Source organism: Thamnophis elegans, chromosome 9 (genome assembly GCF_009769535.1).
Source record: "Thamnophis elegans isolate rThaEle1 chromosome 9, rThaEle1.pri, whole genome shotgun sequence".
Taxonomy (NCBI): Eukaryota; Metazoa; Chordata; class Lepidosauria; order Squamata; family Colubridae; genus Thamnophis; species Thamnophis elegans.
The window spans coordinates 43903456-43919164 of NC_045549.1; the positions used below are offsets into that span (position 1 = coordinate 43903456).

General features: G+C 37.7%; 1 protein-coding gene across 3 annotated transcripts in view; it reads right to left on the reverse strand.

The window, feature by feature from the left end:
* Positions 1 to 1528: 1528 nt before the first annotated feature.
* The window catches only part of SGCZ (sarcoglycan zeta), a 228971-nt gene continuing 214790 nt past the window's right edge, over positions 1529 to 15709 (reverse strand). For all 3 annotated transcript variants that reach the window (XM_032224357.1, XM_032224358.1, XM_032224356.1), the window contains 2 exons: positions 3984 to 4107; positions 1529 to 1809 (listed from right to left, as the gene is read on the reverse strand). In XM_032224357.1, coding sequence (XP_032080248.1) covers positions 1612 to 1809; positions 3984 to 4107 — 322 coding nt within the window. In that variant the 3' untranslated portion in view covers positions 1529 to 1611. The remainder of the gene's footprint in view (positions 1810 to 3983; positions 4108 to 15709) is intronic.

Consider the following 15709-nt stretch of genomic DNA (forward strand, 5'->3'; position numbering starts at 1 on the left):
TCCATAAAAACTGTTTTTTTGTAAATTCCAGTGTGTACATTCCCTAAATATATACTTGAGGGGATATACATAGTATCAATCTGTTTATTACTTTTTTCTTTTAGTATTTAGTTGAAATATATTTGTAGGGAAGTTCAAAGAAGGAAAGACTTCCTCACTACTACCAAAGTTTCTCAGAGAAACTTGGTGATCACCATCGAGTAATGTGAAATATATTATGAGAGCAACTGGTGGGGGGGATAATGACCTAAAATGACTAATGCATTTGGGGCTATTCTGCTGCACTCATCACTCCCACTCTACATTCCACTTATATTTCACCTGGGCAGTTTCCTGAGACTCCTTAGAAAGATTTTTGGGATGTTTAGGGATGAAGGAAGGGAAGAAGAAGTAAAGAACTTTACAACATGAGACTACTGCAGTCCAACCCATTGCTTCCTTAGGAACTCTGGCATTACCCTTTTGTTTGTTTCAATCAAAGGAACATTTATGCGTGCATAGATTTGCCTCCTTTGCTGTAATGAAATAGAAATGAGGAAATTCTCATTTAAAACCAGGACATGGCTCTTGTTCCCATTATAAGTCACTATATTTTGGGCAAAGTATGTAAGTCATTCTTTGTAGAAAACACCCTCAGTGACCTCATCTTTTCTCCATCTCTAGACATTTATATATATTAGAGTTTGCTTGTTTGTTGAGAAGCAAAATGTAATAATCATATGTGTATTTTGCTCTATGGGCCATCAGGTCAACAGATTCCCTTTTCTTTAATAGTGTGGCTGCATTAGATGCATTCAAATGATTGAGAGGAAAACTGTTATTAAATGTTACTTCACATGCACAAACAAATCATTCAAAATCAGCACAGAAATAAAAGGTTTGGATAGGTAACAATTCTGATGACTTGTAAAAGTGTTTATCTAACTCACAAAATCTGAATGAAGGAGACACAATAACAATGCCCTGAAGGGAGGGGGAAAAGATTATCACTCAGAGAGGGATTCTGTCTCTTGCTGTTTAAAATATGAAACTGAATTTTACTTGTTTAGTAAAGCAAGTGTTACACAATGTTTTGAAGTCTTAAAATTCTGGGATAAAAGTTTACATCCAAAAGTGATGGGTATATGAAAATTGTGCTTTCAGACAGTAGAGTTATTTGTCATACCAATTCATCTCAACTTTAGATTCTGGGCCAATTTCTATAGTAGTATATCTATCTATATATAATTATGTATATATGTGCAGTTTCTCGTATACAGTTCCTGCTCAAAAAAATTCTAAAACAATGTGCTTCACTTCATATATAGCCAAGGCACCTGTGTATTTCTCCCTTTTGGACAAAAAGTGATACGAAGATCCAGATTCCCTGGTGAAGACAACCATTTTATTAGGCCTTCTATCTTCCATCATGGAGCTCTATAAGCCAGAAGAGAAGGCTCTGTTTGGCTCCTTGCTTGGGCTGGAAGAGATCCAGGAGGCTGCGTAGAGCTTCATGATCAAACGAGGGAAATCAAGCAGAACCGTGAAGCAGAGGGACAGTAACAAAAAGGCTATTCTGGTGTAAGGAGGAGGAGGAGAAATAGGAGGAGGAGGAGGATGATTCTGGTGTCTTCAGCTCCACAAGCAAATGTTGCCACTGGACTGACACGTGGAACCTACTCCTGCAGGAGAAAGGTAGAGTTTGCCATTGGGACAAATACAGATCTCATAGATAGTCTGTCTTGTTGCCGATGAACTTGGTGAGGAAGATGAGGGAAAAGATCCCAGCGGTAGATTCCCTAACCGGATTGAGTCTGCATTTAAAAATATCTGGGGGGAAAAAAAAGAAAGGAGGAAAATGAATTACTTTTACTGCAGGATATGTTATTGGATTCTCTAAAACAGACCACTAAAATAGAGAAGATGATGCCCTCCTCTGTATTTCAGAATGAAATTCAGTTATTACAAAATAGCAGAACCAGACTCTTTCCTGGTTAACTGGACTTCATCACAACCCAGTGGCTGGCAGCAATGCTTTTCCTTGTGCAATCCCAGCTGTCCTTATTTTTGATACCATCCATATATTTCTTCTGGTGTTTAAATGTTGAAATAGAGCAGAAGGCTGAAGTAGTGCATAAGGACATACAAGTTTGAGCTGAGAAAAATTAAAAGCACACAACACTATACTCTTTGGTGATTCTGATTTAACTGTAGCCATTTGTCAGTTCCACTTAGAGAAGGGATTATGCATATTCCCATTACTAATGTAGCAATTATATTCCTACATTAGTGTCCATCAGCATAATGAAGTTTGAAAAGTACACTGTAAGTGAGAAGGCAATATGTAATTCCCACAATTCTGCAACTGTTTCCCTTTCTTCTTGTTCATTTAATATTCTCCCAGTTGTTAATATCACCTAGGAAAAGAACATTCTGGAAAGGCTTGCAATTTATGAGCTGCTGATATGGATTTAGGTTGTTGGACAATGAGACTGCTTATCTGAAAGAACTTGCAAAAGTGAATTTCCATCTATTAGCTGAGGACCTTTGTTGGGTAGTTAGGAAGAGATTAGTTGGCAATTAATGATGAAGAAAAGATAAAACATATCCAACAGCCCTCGATACCTGCCCCACATTCCCTTAAAACTATCAGCATTGTGGTGAAAGCTAGACAGTTTAACTGAACAGTTAATGATTATTATAATACAGTAATGTGGAATTCAACTTTTGTTTGATTCTTATGATTGTGATGAATTAATATTATAGGGGAATCAAAACTTGGAAATAGAAAAAACTTTGTGGGAGAATCAACAAAGATTGTATAAAGAGTATGAAGCTTAGGATCAGGATCAGGAATAGGAATAGATGATGGTTATCTTGATAGTTGTAGAATTATAATTTATATAGTATTTGCCAGTGTAGAACACTTTTTTTCTTGATATGTAGCCAAACTGCTCCAGAATCCCACTTACTCCTAAAGGATTTAACATATTCTTTACAAAACGATTCTAGAAACAGCTGCTAAAGTACACTAATTAAATGTTCAAGAACACAGAGACATGTGGAGTAAGGATTTGGAGTGTTGTTATACTTATATCTAATTATCTGTTCCATTCATCTTAAGCCATGAAAATAAACTAGACAACTATTGGCTAGATCCTTTTTCTTAGCTACTTCATAGAGTTGCAATGAGCTTATGGAAAAGCAATGTAAAATGATCAAGAAATTGAATACATAATGTCTGCACACAACCTTGTGGTTATACTGTGCTTTCCCGAAAATAAGACAGGGTCTTAATTTCTTTTGATACCCAAATAAGTTGTTGGCCTATTTTCAGGGAGGTCTTATATTTTTGAGATGCAGGAGGTGGGGAGCATGGTTACCTCATGACTGCTGTTCTGTTGCAATTTGGGGGGGATGGCTTATTTTCAGGGGAGGGCTTATTTAGTGCATGCGTTCAACTCATAGAATTCTGGGGGTTGAAGTCCACAAGTCTTAAAGTTGACAAGGTTGGAGACCCCGCTATAGAGGATGTCAAGTACTGTGAACTCCAACCACATTGTTTTACAGAGGTTCTTGGTAAACCAACATGCTTCCCAGAAAGGAACATGGAGCAATAATGACTGCCTTTTAATTCCAGTAATTAAGTTCTTAACAAAACTCCCTCCAGTGTCCATCTGGGATCCATCTGGACCCATTTGAGTTTGTCTTTCCTCCAGAGACAATAAGCAGTAGCAAATATTTGGAGCAAGCACTGATGTGACCATAAATCTAATGTCCTCCAGAATCAGATCAAACATCAGCTGCTCAAAGATAAAGATGCTATCAAGCTCACAGTTTTTTTTATATGCACATGCAATTAAAATGTGATGGACTTTATTGCAAGACAGAGATAAATATAATTAATTTAAGGCTCTGGTTCTAAGCACCATATAATGGACTAGTGTCCAAGTACATATGCATAGGATTTCACTAGATGAATATGGTTCTCTAATAAGGCTTACCTCCCCTTCTGTAGACTGCAAATGTAGCTCTTTTCTACAAGTGGCTTTCAAGTCCCCTGCAGCTGCACTCACTTGTATTCCCTTTGGAGCTTCCATTATCAAAGATCTTGTAGGTGATTCAAGCCTAGAAATTGGGGTGAGGGGGTGGAAATGAGGAAAGTGAATGAATTTATAAAAATAAAATAAAGTACCACATGTCCTATGTATTGCCCATCCGCTAGGCAGTTTTTCTACAACACAATAGAAATAAAATACCAACAACATTCCTAATTACACTGAAAGTTATTTTGAATATCAATTCATATTTTGTACAGTATAATGTTATTTTTTTGTAGAACAAAGTCTGTCTTATTTCAAGTCAGTATTTTTTCAGTGAATGGTCTATTGCAGGGGTCTCCAACCTTGGCAACTTTAAGACTTGTGGACTTCAACTCCCAGAGTTCCTCAGCCAGCTTTGCTGATTGAGGAATTTTGGAAGTTGAAGTCCACAAGTCTTAAAGTTGCCAACGTTGGAGGCCCCTGGTCTATTGGGATATCATGTTTAATGATGACTAATAATTTTATATAAAAGTTCAAGCTGGTGAGTGCTGTTTTACATCCATGTGTGGGTGACACCTGCTGCTTGTCGTTGCTTATGAAAGTGACCCTTGTATACTCATCAACATTTTAGCAACTGATATATAATTGCTATCATAGTAAAAGGGAAGCTTATGAAAGTCTGCAACTAATTTGGGTACTATTAGAAATACATTTGCTTACTCCAAATGAAGGGTCTAAAATGTAAGCATTTGAAAGTTTCAGCCAATAGGCATGCCAGAAACTACAATTCAAAAACTGTCCTATAGATATCAGTCTTTAGGGTTGTTGTGTTTATTGTCAACAGGCCTGCTTTGAATACTGGCAGAAAGGCAATGAATATTGATTCCAAGAAATAAATAATGGGAAAAAATATTAATAAGCATTATAGCATGATATTCCTGATTTAAAGATTTCTTATCCAAATATCTCAACATCATGTTTTCCAGAGTTCTTTATCGAGATCTGTTACAGACTTCTCTATTTACATAAATAGTGACATTATTTTACAACAATTAATGAATGGATTTCTTTCTAATAATTTGTGTTTTTTATTATGGTCAACTTTCTAAATGGTCTGTCATCTCAATGGTAGATTGGGGGTGTTTACAGCAGTGGCATAAGTGACAAAGCATGTGTTGCAATGCTACAGTGCAAAACCTGCCACTAATATATTGTGGGTGATTGTGCAACACAAGTGGGAAAGGGTAAAGTTTGTAATTTGTCATTAGCACATTTATTTTATTATATTGACACCTGTTTCGTTGCTTATACAATACATGGTGTAGTTATGAAACAGCAAATATTAAACCAAAGCTTAAAAATATAATTAAAATATTATGTCATTTATTGGTTTATTTAACTATGTTCCAAGTTAGGTTTAAAACTCTGTTTTAAACAGCTTGTCTTATATAAATATTTATCAATAAAATTTAGGAATATTTACCCTTTATCTTATGTGGTTGCTTTGAAGAACTGTGATTTATGTAATGGCTATACCATCTTATTAAGGAAAGAATATAGTTTAAACTGCAGGAAAATTATATTTTAACAGATATTATTTAAGAATCACCTTTCTTTCAATAGGAAATTTCTAGACATCATAATTTTTAGTTCACTTCTACAAACCCCACTTTTTAATTTATTTTCTTCAGGCAAATGGTATGTTATTGTATGATGAAATAGACTATTTTTTGTGTGCTTTTCTGATCCTCGTGAAATTTAAAATATGTGTGGTTTAACATAAAATTACCCTTGGCGATATAGGTAAGGAAGATAAATTTACTTATAAAACTAAAGGATTTTATTTTGAATTCAAAGCTATTAATGCTAAGTTGGAAACATTAGGGTATATGATGGATATCATCCAGCCACTGTTTTGGGCATTTAAATTGCATTGATTGTAACCAGAGATTTAAGAAGGTGCTTAACTTTCTACTGAAATCAATGGGGACTTGAAAACACTAAAATTTGATTGACCCATGTTTGGTATAGATCACAGATTCTAATCTTGTGGTGAAGATCATTTTAATTAAGCAGTAATGACATTAGTCTTGTTAATGTTACCTGTCTTGCAAACCCCAGGTAACCAACAATTATAAATGTTCACAAAAAGAATCAAGTGTTTAAGATCTGGTGAATAGTTGCACCTTTAAAGAGAGCTACTGAGTTATTTGTTGTGCGGTTTTGCCAGATACTGAGTATGTCAGGGAACATGCACAGAAGTGCAAATCACATTTTCTTAAAATCCAAGTCAATGCATATGACATTGGTAGCAGTTCTGCCTGAAGAAGTTGGAGGCTAGCAAATGAGACTCCTACAAATTAATGGACACGCCTAGGGTTTTAAAGAAGTTGAATGAAACAGTCACAAGAAAACTCAGAAATATTGCAGCCCAATCATATTTTTGTTTGTAATTATTTCTGTGCTGCGGGCCAAGCTAAAACATTAATCAACAATGTTCAAGTTTTGAAGACACCATTGCAGTTGGTTGGAGAGCTATGTTGGTAAATCTGCAGGTCAGGGGCTTAGTTTAATTTGGATGTGCAGTTACAAAAAAAACAAGATTTGCCTTATATCATAGGAGAGGATATAGCAAAATCAGCCTCCTAACAGGATCCTTCTCAGAGAACCTCCCAGACTAAATCAGAGATAGCAATCCATGCCAAATACTCATCTACTTTTGATTTGAATGAAGGTTGACACAGATGTTCATGGTTAATATTTTAGGAAAACCGTCAAACTATTTAAAAAGGGATGCTGGGTCAAGATAAAATATAGAGATATCATTGAGTCAAACTCAGCTCCTAGTCACTCCATAGTAGGTTGATAATGTGGAACTAACTCTCCATAGAAATTAGAATAGAGTGTATGGGAAGTTGGAGGTTCAAGAACTCAGCAAATGTCAAAATTAATATTGAAAACTGACATTCTATTTCTTTAATGGTTTAATGTCATTCCTAAACTACTGTAATTGGATTCGAGAGCTACACAAAATGTTGCAATGTTGTAGAAGTAAAGGCAGTTCCTGATGTCTCCTCTTGTATCAGGATTTCAATTGTTTTGTAATTCTATACATGCTCAGATAAAATTTGTGCAGGCTTCCCTAGATAACTCTGATATGCTTCTGATGCTCTCTGCTAAGATACTTGTTGCAATTTTCATAGATGAACTCTAACCCCCTCCCACCAATTCTGGAATGCCTTTTAATAAGGCTTGGCTTAGCTAATTTCAGGATTGGCAAATTAATACATTGTTTTATTCCCCCCCCCCCCAAAAAAAAATGGAAGTATGGCTGTAAGGATGCAAAACATCTTGATATACAGTATTTCATTTAAAAGAATCTGCTAATCTTCTAATTAATTAGAACATGAACAAAAATAGGAAACATTAATTCACACATCTACAGAAGGGTTCTGGTAGTGTCAATGCTTGGGAAAAAGTTAATCCCTTCTCAATCACATATGAGCCAAATTTAGCTTCAAAAGAAACATCAACTTTTCTGAAACCAAAATTGGGAGTTTTTTTACATTCATTATTAAGTTTCATTAAGTTGGAGTGACACTTTGACTTGCAAAATACCAGATGATAGTGGGTTGATTCTTTTTATGTCCATAGGCATTGAAAGCCAACAGAAAGAAATGCCACTCATATTTATATTTTTAGTATAAATAGTACAGAAAATGATCCTGGCATTCTGTCCAAAGCAAGCAGCTTGAACAATGTAAAGGGCTATTTTGAATCCTGAGAGCTTGTCCAAGCAAAGCTGAAAAAGCAGGATAAGTTTCTAATTTTGGCTCTCTGTTTTAGCTATGTAAGGAAAGATAAATCATGAATAATAAGAAAGAGAATCAAGACTGTTAATTTATTACTGGACCTTAAAAGGGTTAGGGTTAGGGTTAGAGCTAGGTATATTCTTAATTCTGTTGGAAATTAAAAAAATTACAATAGGAATGGAAAATGTCCAGCCAATGAAGAAGCTTGTTTCATCCATGAAGACCTGTCTGTGATGAGCGATACAATATTTGTCCTGCATTGCATTACAATCAAATTAACTGATATCCGAAACTTTTCAAAACCTACTTGATGATCAGACAGCAATTTGTTTGTTCATAACTAGGAAGAGGAAGTTTAATCCCTTCTACCCATGATTTCCTCACAAAGAAATATAATTTGCTTGTCTTTCACCAAAAATTTTATATGACCCTAATAGGGCTGGTGGAAGTTTTATAGAGCTTTATTGTTGCATGTGAGAGTGGAGGGAGGAAGTCTTGTTGGACAAATTGTATATTCTCTACAGGACATACATAGCGGGACAATGTATGAACATAAATGTGTGGGATGTGCATAGGAACATAGGATGTGTTAATGAACGATCCAAAAAAAATCTCCATACCGACAGTGAGGAAGTTCTGTCCATTTTGGACATGACTTCAGTGTCTAATTCTCCCCTCCAGACAGAAGGGCTTCTCCATTTCTGTATTAGAGTAACATGAATGTTAAGGAAAAGATGGGGAACATTCTTTTCTGGTTGCAGGATGGACATATTCCTGGAGAGTTGAACTTGGCATAATATCTCAGGTAAGGTGAGGAAAAGGCTTCTCACCTAGGACCATTATATCTCTCTCCTTGTTTTTTAAATTCCTGCCTGCCTGCCTACTTTCTGAGCCTAGCAGAAAACAGATATGCTGATGGAAATCTACAAACTATAAAAATATAACAATAAAACTGACTGTTGAGTGTGCAAGATACTACTCATCTTTCCATTTCAGACATCTAATCAAGGAGAAAAAGGTTGCATGCTTTTCTTGTTGCTTCAGTTTTTGCAGCTATTTTTTCCTCTCTCTCCTGGGATCTTGAGCCTGTTTTCTCAGGGAAAAGCAACCAATGGTAGAACTTGTATGTGAGAAATAAGACCTCAGAAAAGGGTCAAGAGACTGCTTTGCCTTTTCAGTCTCTTACCATATGGCACGTTTTCTAGCTCTCACAAAACACAAAAACTATTTGCCATCCCAGCCTCTATGCCAAGTTATTTTGGCATCAAATATCTAGCTACTGAACATATTTTTCTCACCTTATTATGTGAGAAATAAGTTGTAACAGTCAGCTTATTATCAATCTTAAAGCTCTCATTAACTGAGACATCTGAAAGCTGAACTTTAATTAAATAGAGCATGCTATTACTTTTAGTGTAGCCTGTTCATTTTAGTCTAGTAGGAGCTACAGAAAAGTAATGAACTCCAGTATTTGATGCTAACAGATCTAGATAGGCAGTGAAATGAAGGATAGGGGCAAGCAATGATGCCTGAATTCCCAAGGAGGGGTGGAATTTCCAGATAAAGAGCATTTCAGAAACTCCTGGAACTGTCACTGAGGTATTGTAAGAACCTGCAACAGTTGCCACCCCCAAGGCTAACTACATTTTTGGCAACTACCTCTTTAGACAAATTTACTCTAAACTTGCTTCTCAGCTTTCCAATGTAAGGATGTAACTCTTCTATCTGTAACTTACTCTATAGATAATTCGTCGACAGCTTCTCCTGAACTTTAGGTATCCAGGATGAAACAAAAAGAGTCACAAGCTCTTTAGCAACTATAAGCAACATTCAGCAAAGGTAGAACAACTTCAATTGAACAGTAGACTCCAAGGATTTTTAATCATTTTCAGCTAACATGGAGCAATTGACATTTGGGTAGTTTAACTACCCAATTTTGCCATCCATGACGTCTTCTTAGCTTCTTCTTCATGAATCCTAAAAAAAGAATTATGGCCCAGCCGTGTAGTAAATCTTATTTCTTTTTAGTCACATTAAAATTTACAAGTTCTTGATACGTTTAAATTAACTTAAAGCCAAATATGTACTATGTAAATTATTTTGTTGAATGTGTTCATAGTTTTTCTCCCTCTTCCCAGCATGAGATGCTTTTTATGTGATGAGGGGTGGTGGTGGTGAGTGGGTGGCAGAATCAAAGTTGGCCATTTTGAGTCTAGCTTTGAAAAGGTAACTTATTATAGCAATATTACTTCTTATTTTTCTTCTTTGTAAAGAAAAAATATTATTAGAGCCATGCATTAACAACTTTATTATTACTATTGCTGCTGCTGCTACTACTACTTTTGTTATTACTACTACTCACTATTGTATTTTTTGAGACAAATGAGAATGAAACTTCCTGCAACTTTGCATTGCCTGATCAATTTTTTAAAAATCTCATTATGCTGAGTGTTGGCTTTCAGCATTAGTTTATAGTTAATGGCACAATAGCCTTGACGATGACAGGGGAAAAAAGCTATTAAATTTGATCCTTGAGTTCTCCCAAAGGCACAGAACAACAGCAAAGCAATTTACCTTTCTTATTAGGAAGGTGATTGATAGCACAGATTTTCACACATAGCTACAAATGCCTTAGAACATATTGAATCTTAATGGGTACCTTATGTATATTCAACATTGGTTTTAATGGTACATTTCCATCATTAAAACCAATATTTTGGAAGCTTAGAGGGTAGTCAACTGAGCTGTAGCATTTATTTTTTTTATTTTTGGAATAAAGATGGCAATAAAAGCCTTATGAAATCAGCTGTCAGTGCTCAGGTTATGAATTAAATCTTTATTTTTAAACAATGTCATCCACCTATTAGATACCAGGGATTCAATCAATTTTGCTAAGAAAAAATAATAACTAATAGCAATAGACAAAGATGTTATACTTGCAGAGAATATCATTGCAATTCTTTGCTAATTTTAAGACATATTTTGACTGTAGTTCATGATATGCTTCTGAATTAATTGCACAATAAACCTCAGCTGTGAATGCAGCATTGCAGTAAATTTTATAATGATTCAAATAACATGGCATGCAAGGTTCAGTTTGGAGATTCAGTTCAATCAACATTGATTAATCACCCATTTAACACAAATTCATGAACTGAAAATGGACCTGGATTCAAAAGGCAAATGGAATTTGTTGGCTCAGTATTTATTAGACTCCTTCTGAATTGAAAATTCAATAGCATTCCTGCAGCTTCAGAGATCCTACTAGACAATGTTATTGTTCTTTTAGTTCCTCATTAAAATGAATGGTGTGATGGACTCCTTGACATTCACAAAGCAGTCATCAGCCAAAAGGCTTTATCACCTTATGAAACTGTCTTTCAGAACTGGGTGGCCAGGCTAACATTGCTTCATTCACTTTATCGACTCTCAAGTTCTTTAATTCAGCCAGTCATGTATCTTAACATTTGCTTTTTCTTTTGCCAATAGAAGGTTAATTTTATTCTGTACTACCCCTGCCAGCAGAAGAAAGAATTCAACCCAGGAGAAAGAATATGTGACTAATCTAGAATACACTTTGGATTCAAACCTTACTTTCATAATCTGCAGCAGCTTGAAGTCATTTCATATTATGGTAAGTGAATGTGTGCCAAGTTTGCATTGTTCTATTGACTATTTTTAAGAAAATGTGGTGATAATGGCAGCAGAAGTATAAATACTACTCGTTCTGTGTCAAAATCTTTCTTTGCAGCCTTCCTGATTTTGTGGCAGTGTTCCTTGCCTTGTAAGTCTATCTCTGTTGACCTTGCTAATTAACTAACATGAACATTGCCAGAAAACCAATACTGTTTACAATCAAGCCTAGATAAGGATAAGAGAATTTTGTCCAGGATCCTTGCAAATCAGCTAGGCCAGCCCTCCTGATACCCCAGAAAAACAAGAACCTACTTTTTAAAGTTTGTATTTAACAGCTGATGTAGGACATTGCATTGTTTCAGTGAACTTCACTATATGCTCTTTTGGATATAGATAAACTTTTAAAACATCTGGTGCAAAATTTTCTCTCAATACCCCAATCAAAGAACTTGTCCTGACCCAGGCTTCCTTAAAAAACATGAAGCAGAGTCTTGGTCCTGGCAAAACCTCTTTTATTTACATGATTGTGAATTTCCTTTCATTCACAGTCAGCAAGGCTTTGCAAGCAGTCTTTCAGAGGAATATTTATCAACACGAGCCTTATCTCACTTGCAGAACTGCCAGATAACTAGTTTCCTAACAAAGGGCACTTGGCACAAAGTGTCTTATAGTCACAAACAGAACTTTCCACTTTTGAAACGACCGAAGGAACAAATTGTTTCCTGCAAAAGCCCTCTTTTGTTCGGTCCTCTTTTGTTTCCTATCACCTCCAAGGTGTGACTTTACTCCCAAGTTGATCCTGCTTTCTTAAATGTTCTTGTCTTTTTGCAGCTCTGCGCACGCGCACACTGGGAACAGGCTCCAGCTGTTCATCTGCCTCACTGCTGTCTAGCTCCCTCTCTGCCTCTGACACAGAGCCCTCGTCTGAGCTTTCCTCAGCCCCAAGGGCTGGCCCATGTTCCTTCCCAACCTCCTCACTGTCTGACTCTGCTGCCAGCTCTGCTGGCCACCGTCGGGCCATAACAGAACTACTAAGACAAACAACCAAGCAGAAAACAATATCCTAATCAAAGAACTAACCAGGAGAAAACCATACCTCCACCAACATTGGCAGGGTAAGCTACTATATATAAAGAGGGAACAAACACCACACTCACTAGCAATGATTATTATTATACATAGTTGGATAATGAAATGTCTGCAAGCAAAACAACCAAACTCAGAGTGCACCAAAGTCTCCACCAATTCTCTCTGCGCTAAATGAAGACAGATGTAAGTAATTTTTTAAAAAAATATTTGAAAAGAAATTGGCTAAAACCATTAAAACTGAGCATTGCAAGATTAATGTCTTCTTACGGGGACAAAATCCCAGTTTTGAGCATTTTGTGTTGCATTTGTTGTAGCCTACGTAAAAATCTTATCCCTATCTAGAATTTTGAAACAAATCAAACTCAGTTCCCATCCCTTCTGGAATGCCATGCCCAAATCAATTCAAGTACTTTTTGAGTACTTGAGTAATACCAATTCAAATCTAATCAGAACTTGTTCCATTTCTTTATTTAAAACATTTATGATCCTAACAGAAACACTATTCCCAAGGTTTACACAATTAATGTATAAATTGTGTAAATTTCAATCATTATAATAGTAACACATTTATAGTTTAGCCATTTTTTTTATATGTACACATAAAAGGAAATGTTACTGCTTACCTCATTGGAATACTGCAAGACCAAGAAATAAGTTTCTTAGCATCATTGTAGTGTAAGGTGACCAGATTTTCAGATTGGTAAAGAGGGACACCATTGACTGGGGGGGGGGGGGGGGCTTGATTAAAAATTTTATATTTTGTCAAAAGTTCACCCCAGGACACTGAAACCAGCATAAATACGAATCTGTCGCCAAACAAAATTTTGATCACATGACCATGAGGATGATGCAATGGTCGCTAAGTGTGAAAAATGGTCGCAACAGTCGCTAAGTGTGAAAAATGGTCATCAGTCACTTTTTTCAATGCCATTGTAACTAAATGTAAACTAAATGTAACTAAATGGTCACTAAATGTTTTCCCCCTCCTCGAGACACCTCACTTCTTCCTTCATTCCTCTTGCTTATCTACCTTCACCTTATCCGTCTTCTGCTCTTTCCCTCTCTTCCTTCCTTTCTCCTTCCATCCTCTCTTCTTTCCTCACTCACTCCCTTCCTCCTTTTCTCTTCCTTCCTCCTTCCATTCTTTCAGCTTCATTTCTTTTGCCTATCTACCTTCTCTGTCTTTCTGCTCTTTCCATTTCTCTCTTCCTCTTCGCTTCTGTTCCTTCCTCCTTCCATCCTTTCACCTTCCCTCCTTCCTATTTCTTCCTTCTTCCCCTTTCCTCCCTCCCTCCCTTCTTTCCTTTCTAGTTCCATCTTTTCTTCTTTCCTCTCTCCCTCCCTTTTTCTTCCTTCCTTCCTCCTTCCTCTTGCCTATCAACTTCATCCTCTTTGTCTTTCTGCTCTTTCCCTCTCTTCCCTCTCTACCCCTTTTCTTCCTACCTCCTTCCCTCTTTTCTCCCTCCCTTCTTCTTTTTCTTCCCTTCTTCTTCCATCTTCCTCCTTCTCCTTCCATTCTTTCTCCTTCCTTCCATTTTTTCTCCTTCCATCTTCTCTCCCCTCCCTTCTTCTTTTCCTTCCCCCCTCCCTCCTTCCTTTCCTTCCCACTCCTTGCAACTGCAATCGGAACCGCAGACAGGGAAGAAGAGGAGGAAGCGGTGTTCTCTCTTCCTTCCAGCCCATTTTTCTTTTATTTTTTTAAGTTTAAAAAGTAATTTTCACCAATTCAGTGGAAAAAAGAAAACAGACAGCCCTCTGTCTCAATACACACATTCAAATAGAGAGAAGTTCCCTAAGGATGGGCTCTCCAGCACAAGTCCCAAAGCTTGGAAGAGTAAACCTCTGGTTCCAGTGAATGATACAGATTGTATTCAGGCAGTTCTCTGTTCCAAAAAAAAAAAAAAAGAAATCTTGCAATGGGCTCTCTCCCACCCCTAGCAACGAAGATTCAAACATCAGCCTTAGGCACCAAAATGCTTCTACAAATGGAAAGCTGGCCAAAGGCCAGAGAAACTCCCACATTTGGAAATACCTGAGTACAAACCCAGGCAGTCCTGTGGGCTCAGACTCTCTTCCCTCTCTCCAACTAATTCCCTAAACTGAGGGCAGCAAGTCTGCAATAAATTAGATGGCCAGAAAGGGGCGGGAGACACACACACACACACACACACACACACACACACAGAACAAAACCCATTAAATATGACTGTAACCAGCTTTAAAACATCCCCACCCCTAATTGAGATACACTGGACAAAGGTCTTAAGACCCAAGAAGAGAGTGTGAATGGGGTGGGTGTGTGAAGGAGAGAGAGAAAGGAAGAGAGAGAGTGATTGTGAGTGGTGTGTGTATGTGAGACAGAGAATGACTGAGTGTGTTTGTGTGTGTGAGAGAAAGGAAGTTGAGCATGAGTGGGGTGTTTGTGTGTGTGAAAGACAGTATGATTGTGTGTGTGTGTTTGTGTGTGTGTGAGAGAGAGGAAGAGTGAGTGTGTGTGAGAGAGGTGGGGGGGGAGGAATCCCTGCCCTGAAAAGGGAGCATCCTCCGAAGAGAGCAAACAAGCCCTTTGCGGGCAGGAGGCGGTGAGCGCTGCTTCCCCAAGGAAGCCTTTTCTTTTGCAGTCCCCAGACATCACAAGGGAAACGGCCAATAGGAATGGCTCGTGGTCACAGATCAAAAGAGGAGATCGCGATGGAGAAAGAGTATCCATTAGCGCTGCCCTCCCTCCCTTCCCTACTTCTGTGCATCTCGAGACCACCGTGTAAACAGAATTTGCCCCGAAGTTTTTCCCACGGACAATGAGCTCTTCCTCAGACCTTTTACGCATGCGAAAGATTAAAAGAGCAAAAACCAACCTGCCCTTGCGCCATTCCGATGATACAGCCATGCACTGCCAGACTCCAATTAAGTTCTAACTAGGTCGCCTGTCCACCCAGACCCATCATTTTCTCTGTGGAGCAACCCAGACAAGCAAGAACTTCTTGAGTTAGGTGGCTGGATCCGGGGTGAACGGGAGGCTGGGGTGGGCATGGAGGCGTGGGCTGCCCGGACGGTTGCATCCCTGACTTGCGGCTCGCCAAGTGCCGGCCCGGACTAGCTTCCCCTCCTGCCTCGGAGGCGCCCCGCTCACCATCTGCCGGTGGGCGTCTC